The 7,327-nt window shown below is 54.7% G+C and overlaps 1 protein-coding gene across 1 annotated transcript; it reads right to left on the bottom strand.

The window, feature by feature from the left end:
• Positions 1-2,377: 2,377 nt before the first annotated feature.
• SMCR8 (Smith-Magenis syndrome chromosome region, candidate 8) lies at positions 2,378-7,283 on the bottom strand. The gene is given in 3 exon segments (XM_010074737.1): positions 2,378-2,831; positions 4,943-5,420; positions 5,423-7,283. Coding segments are annotated over 3 exon segments (2,793 nt in total).
• Positions 7,284-7,327: the final 44 nt, after the last annotated feature.

Here is a 7,327-nt window from a genome sequence, read left to right as displayed (position 1 = left end):
TCCCTCCTCAAACCCAAACAGCATCGGGTTGTTTTCCAGCAGGAAACACGCTCCCGTGGTGAGTGCTTTCCCCAAGCTGTGGGGCAGGCGGGACACGGGGAGCTCTGCTCTGCCCGCTGCCACCCGTCTTACTCATTTACCCACGTCACTTCCCCCGGGGAATCTCGCCTCAGCTTTAGCGTGGAGGCCGTTGGGGTGCACACAAATCGACAAGGGGACACCTCAGGTCACTTCAGAAAGTGGGCATTTCCAACAGGCACCGAAATCTTTCGCCAGCAGACCCCATTCCCATGCGACAGGATGGCACAGGTGGGACAGGAAAACACCTTTCGACATGCTCTGAAGGCACGCAGCCCCGCGCACAGGCACGCCGCTCACCTCCAGCCATGGTGATGCCATGCTGCTTCCCAACCACAACCTGAAAACACCGTCACAAGCAACCTTGACCTCAGAAATCCCTCTGGAGAACACCACGAGCTCAACCTGCCTGGCTGAGCTGGCCTCACTGCAAGCCAGCAGAAAGAACACCAAGATTTAAAACAGTCTCCTGCCCTGCCGCTTTGTACCTCCTGCGCTGCCCCAGAGCGTCCTTTCGAGGCAAGAGAAAGAGGTGACAGTACCGAAGTGCAGATGCTGGTGCCAGGTAACAGCCTCCCCAGGAGGCTCCCTGCCCTCAGGACACAGGTTTCAGAGCGGTGCTGTCCTCACAGCGAGTTTCCGTGGGGTCTGAGCCACGCCGAGGAACCCCAGACTGTTCACCGAAACTTCCCTGGGCGTGGGGGGAACATCCTGCTCACCTCCAGCTCTGCCACACACCACCACAATAAACAGAGGGTTAAAAAAGAAAAACAAAACCAAACAACACGTCAGCTCATCTTATACCATCTCAGCTGTTCTCACCCCATCATCAGAAGAGCGACAACAAGAAATAAAACCGAGGCTGTCTTTCCTAGCGAGGCTTTTCTTGCTTAGAAGCACCATGGGGGCTGCTACCGTCACACGTCACCGGACAGAGCAGACCACAGCCCGGGACCAGTGGCCAAGGAGCGGCATCTCCTACGAGACTCCAGCGGGAAGCGCTGTGCCTGGGCACAAACTTTTCAGCACTGACAGGAACAATCTGGGAGTGTCACCATGCCGGCGGCACGTTTATGGCACAGAAGCTTTGAAAGGAAAGTCCTCGGCACCCAGGCTCAGAGAGCAGCAGTTCTGCCCCGGCCAGAGTCCCCAGGAGTGCCGCGGGAGAGGTAGTGGAGACACGACAAAGGCTCAGCCAGAAGCAGCATGCAGCGATGCTGACCCTGCTTTACTTCAAAGCAAAAAAGTCAACTCCCCAACAAAAAAAAAAAAAAAAAAAAAAAAAAAGAAACAATAATGGATATGACGTGGAATCCAGTACATTCATCCCCGATCTCTCCTGAGACGGGCAGCCTGCTCGAGCAGCCAGCTGTCTGACAGCGGAGCTTCCACTGAATTGCACTGTTCATTTCCCCATCACAAAAAGCACCTAAAAATGAGGGTGTCCCCCTCCTCTGTTCAGTTCCCCTCTCTCCTTAAAAGCCCACCCTCGACCTCATGTGCTTTGAGGATTCCCGGTCTCCCTCGCCCCCTTCTCGCAGCAAGCAGGAGGTGAGGAATGATGAAGGCACAGTGCTCTACATTCACAGCAGCAGGCACCTCGCTGCTCACCAGCATTAAGGAGCCCTTCCCCATTCCAGATCTTAGCAAAGCTGAGAGAAACTGGTAAACGGCTTCTGGAGAGAAGCACGTGTGCCCCCACTGCGCTCCCACCCACCCAGGAACCACCTATCCTCGAACAAACTCAGCAAAACGCAGGAAGGGACACGCCATCTGCTGCCGCTGCGCGCGGACGGGTAACTGCGAGCTGCCACCCTGCCAGGGAGCATCCAAGCCACACTCCTGTGAGACACCAGTGGATTAAAAAACTTCCCGTGGCCTTTACATCTCCCCTCTGGCTCCACGGAAGGGACCGACAGCACTTAGGGCTCTGGCAGAAGCGTGCGGAGCGCTGCAATATTTTGGGGGCTGCACACTAGTCAGCACTGATCCCCGAGCCAGCCCACCTCTCTCTCCACGCCATAATCCCCAGGGATGCTGCCACGATCCGCTTGGAAAGTTAATAATGCCCCTTCTGAGATTTAAGGAGTGAGCGCCCAGTGGTTTATGCGATGGAATCAGGGAACCACACAGAAATCCAGTCCCTCAAAGACCGGTTTCTGTGGAGCAGAGACACTTGCAAATGCATCGGCTTCTTCGCGCCTTCCCGATGTGTGAGAGCGACTGTGGGCAGCATCGATGTCAAGCGCGGATGATCTGTGTCAGACTCTGAGCACACAGGCAGACAGCCCGCGGCAGGCTAGATTTTGTACAAAAAGCTGGGAACATAGTCAAATCTGAGCAGAGGGCTCACCCCCTGGCCAGGTTCCTGAATGTACTGCAGCTTCAGCAGCTCCGCTAAATACTGCACGATTTTGATATCTTCATTGGCAAGGCCCAGTTGGAGCTTCAGAAAGTTCATCCTGCGAGTCATGACGGATTCCTCCGGTTCCCTTTCACTGATAGGAAGGTGCAAATGATGGCAGAAGGTGAAGAGGAAGGCTTTCGAACACAGCTGGGTGAGGATACTTTGGACGTGCATATAGTAGGTGCTCCCTCGTTTGATCTGCGTGCGGTGGTCTGCCAGCCGGGACACCAGCGTGCCTTTGTACAGCGGGCAGCGGAGAGTCTTGCTGTCGGCGTCCAGAATGCTGACGTACCGGCTGTACCGGCTCAGGGCGTGCAGCACGTTCACTCCGGCAGGCGACACCGTCCTGAAACAGCAAGGAGAGAGGTCACGGCTGGAGGGGACCCGACCATTAAGCAGCAGACTGCGTCCGTGCCCCCGGATCGCACCTATTTCCCTCCAGCTCACGCATTGGTACAAAAGCCTCTATGGACGAATAAAGCCTGGCATGGAAGAGAACAGACAAAGAGTCCCTCCAGCCTGCCAGATCCCAAAGGAACCTCGATCCCTGGAGCTCCATGTGCACTGATCCACACCGTGCGTGTGCTACTTCCTAAACTAGCGTGCTCCAGGGCAGCTTCCTCCCTCAGCAACACACAGAAAGAGTGACGGGACATCTCTGGTGAACGGAAGAAAATCTTGCAGCAGCTGGAAGCTTCTGGATGCAAGAACAAGGATCAGAAATCCAAACCAGATCCCCCCAGCCCTGACAAGAGGTCCACTTTTCCCCCATGTCGCTGTTTTGGGAGGGAGCAGCTCCGAGGTGGTCAAAGCCCCAAGCGAAGCAAAACCTTCTGCCCTTCCTTTAAAAAAGTGAACCATCCTTAAACCAGGATATTCCCTGGGGATTTTCTGCTCAGGTGCAAACCCACAGCACGTTCACAACATCCCATTAGCCAACACGCCTGAATTCATGTTGTTGAAATGCAAATTACAAGCCTACGCAGACTCTACCTTCTGCTCCTCAATTCTGCGTGGTTGGAGTCTCTCGGGGGAGATGCAGCCCCCAGGCTCGAAGCCCCAGCTGCTGGTGCAAGGGCTGTCCCCGTGCCCAGGCAGCGTCCGGACTTATGAGACACAGCACCTTAACCAGAATAATTAATTCAGCCTCTAAGTTCCTTCCCAAAGCCCTCGTACAAATGGTTTGCTGAGAGTGCCCACATTAAACTCAAGAGTCAATTAACATTCCACGGAGGAGAGTTGACAGGACTGACACATGTTCCAAGCACTTCTTAAAAAAGAAGAGACTTTTGTTTATAAAAATTGCATCTAACCACAAACATTGAGCAACGAGGAAACACTCAGGGCTTTAAAAAACCTCCGACAGCCAGAGCAGTTTGGGAGCAGCTGGTGGCAGGGCTGTCACCCCACCTCACGCGCACAGAAACGAGGGTAAGCTCCCACCTTACGACAATCTCACCATCCACAACCCCCAGCAACGCAGTACACAGCAGCCCAGAAAGCACATTTCTGGATTTTGATTTCCATGCCGCTCAGAAACACTCTTTGAGGAGCTGCTCCAGCCCAGCTCTGAGCAATGCCACTCTGAGTCATGTTTTTCCATGCTGGTGACAGCAGTGGCCATTCCCTGTCATACCTGCACCCTAAGCGCCGGAACACATCCTGGTAACACACAAAGAAAATCCTTTTCGCGACAGGAACAAAGGCAGGGCCAAAATCTTGAGAGCTGAGCAATCACTATTTGCTAAGACAAACTCAGAAGCCACAGTTCAGGATTGAGGCGGGGGACTGGGACCTTTTTTTCCGTGCTAAGGTTCGGTATAAACAAGTCTCTGTCCATCTGCACGCCCTCGATGAGAGCCCAGCAGCTCCGCAGGCTCCGCGCCTCCGCCCTTCCCCACACCACCCGGCCAGCGCGCCCTCGCCAGCGCAGCCCAAGCTGCCGTCACTCCCATTTCTGACCGAGCGATCTCATCGACAGCACATCGTCCCTTCATCAAGGTCCCCAAGGAAAAACCCTCCCCACATCCATTTAAAAAACAAAATTCTAGCTAGAAATGTTGGGAGGGTTTTGACAGGAGATGGGGGAAAGTCGAGCACAGAAGGGGACTCCGGGAGCTTATCAGATCATCCGGGAAAGCAGCAGGACTCGTGTGACTGTTCCCTGTTTCTCCAGGCTAAGCCCTAAACCAGAAGGAAACCTCCTGGTCAAATATGAGCCAGGCAGCAAGCACCCAGCAGATGTTTTCAATATTAACTCTCAGGTGAGGCTGGATATAAAGAGACGGACAGATCTACCCCCCTCTAAAATATATCCCCTAAGCAGAAATTCATGGCAGCTGCGTAGGTAATTAGAGACCTCCCCTGCACGCTCAATCCCCTCTGAAATTCTCACTTAGGAGAAGAAGTTTTTATCGTACACCTCGACAGCGATAAGCAAGCAGACCCTCGATTTACCTCTGCAGCCCGATCAGCTTCCACTTCTGGAAATCCACGAGGTGCAGAGGGGAAGTGACCCAGTGCTTCACTGGCTTGGTGTAAATGCCACAGTTCGGCACGAAAATGGAGAGCGCCGTCACGAGCTTCTTGACGATCGCTTCCTCTTCCCCCAGCACGATGAGGGTCCTCCCGCTGAGCAGGGAGTAGATGGCGGGGTGAGCGAAGGGGTACTGCCTGATGAACCGCAGCGCGTTCTGCCCGGCCTTTTTTTTGTGCCTTTCACTCGCCGGACAGGCGGGGTGAGCCGGAGAAGGGGTCCTGTCGGAGCAGGTGGAGGCAGCGCTGCTGATATAGCTCGTGGAGTCCGAGCACTCGTCCAGGCTGCTCTTACTGACCTCTCTGCTGCCCGTCAGGTAGCGCGAGTCCAGCTCGTAGGGAAGGAGCCCCCCCGAGATGCCGTCGTGGGAGGGGAAGCCCCCAAAACTCCCGCGCAGCCCCGGTACGGCTGCGGGGGGATCCTGATCACCCCGTCCTCGTCGCAGGGCTTCTGTCCCACATCAGGCAGAGGATCGAGGAAGCTGGGACTCTCCTTTCCGATACAACAGGCAGAATCAACCTGCACCAAGTTTTCCTGTTTGAAAATGTCTTCCTGCTTGTCAGCGTTGTCTGGGGTTAGCTTAGGGGTGAAGCGAAGGCCGCCCTCTTCATCATCCACGTAAGGTTCCTCGTTAATGGCACTTGGGTAGCTCGCTTTGAAATCTTCTGGGATGAGCGACTCAGAGGGACACGTGCTGAGAACCTCGATGCTGTCCTCGCTGACGGTCCGCCGGCTGCCCACCTTACTCCTGCCCGCCTGGGGACTGGGGCTGACGGGGAGGCTGGCCTGGCTCTCTGATTTTGTCAAGCCAGACGCAGATTTTTCTGTTCCAAGAACCTCGATGCTCTCACCGCTACTGATGCTGCCTTTAATATCTGCATCGAGATAGTCCAGGTTCTCCTGGTGTTCAAACGTCACGGATTCGGACATTTTGGGCTCCTGGGAGTCCTCGATTTCCGGCTCCATCTTGATGGGCACGCTCTCCACGCTGGACTTGTACGATCCCAGGCTGATGACCACTTTAGGAGCAGGGGACTCTTCCAAACACTTTCTTTCAATGGCATCTTGACTGAGCCCCTGGCAGCCTCTGTACTGTTTTTCAGGTGGTTTTTCATCCAGAAAAGATACATCCTCGAAGAGGAAGTTAGTTACGCTTTGTTGCTTTAGGAGCGCCCTGCTGATCTGGTCTGTCAGGAGGTAACACACGTCACCTCTGAAAGTCCTCTCGATATGATGCAACTGGTCAAGGGTTTGGGTGAAAAAATAAATATCGCAGAGCTCCTCCAGCGTCTTCAGCTTCTTGTCAAAGCATTTGGCAGACTTGGCTTTGATGAGCTTGGGGGTATAGGACAGCACATGGGCGTAAAGGTGCGGTTCGCCAGGCTCAGCGAGGTCGGAGGTAGTCAGGTCCTGACCGCAGCCCGTGTTGGCCTGATCCAGCGCACAGTCGGGCTCGTAGGGATGGAAGTCAGACTCCTTCAGCTTCCTGTAGGGATACGACCTGATTTGTTTCAGCAGATCTTGGTGCTCGATGATAGATTTTTCCACGCTGGCCAGCTCATTGGCCTTCTCGATGGCTTGGGTTGTGTAATACCCTTTGTCGTTGGCTTTCTTCTGTATCTCAGTTTCATTGTGCAGGACAGTCCTGGTGTAGTCGAGATCTTTCAGTTTCTTTTCCAGTTCATTAGCAAAAGCTTTTCTGTTCCCCGTCTTTAGGCATTCAGAGGCTTTGGAGAACTCTGCAGAGAGTTCCTGAAACTGCTGCATGATTTTGTGCTCGTCAGCAGAAATATAGGCCATGCAAAAGGGCCTCACAAAACCCCTGGCTTCGAGGTCGTACAGAGTCAAGTGGTGGACGTATGCAAAGGCCCCTTCCTTCGAGTCCCCCAGCACCACTTTGGAATCCTCCACAAAGTTCAGCTTTGGGTAGGCAGAGCCAGGAGGGTGCCCCACGAAGGAAGCCTGGTAATCCACCGACATGATCCGAAGGGAAAAATAATTGAGATCGAAAGTGCCCGACACTTTAGCGTCATCAGGGATGGTCAGCAGGGGCTGGGGCCCGACTTGCTCCGAGAACTCGGAGATGAGGATGAAGTCGCGGGTGAACTTGGAGCTGGCGACCTTGGCCCAGGGGTTGGCCCCGTGGCTGGCGAAGGGGAAGAGTGGCACCGAGTACTCCTCGGGCAGCGGCGGCTCGCGGTACAGCTCATCGTCCAGCTCCTCCTCCCTAGTGAAGGCCACCACGTCAGGGGCGCTGATCATATTTCCCGCAGGAGGGGACCGACATGGAGCACCGAGGCTCCCCC

This window comes from Pterocles gutturalis, unplaced genomic scaffold, assembly GCF_000699245.1.
Source record: "Pterocles gutturalis isolate BGI_N339 unplaced genomic scaffold, ASM69924v1 scaffold38292, whole genome shotgun sequence".
NCBI lineage: Eukaryota > Metazoa > Chordata > Aves > Pterocliformes > Pteroclidae > Pterocles > Pterocles gutturalis.
The sequence above is the reverse complement of the archived record's forward strand: the minus strand, read 5'-3'. Positions and strand labels throughout refer to the sequence as shown.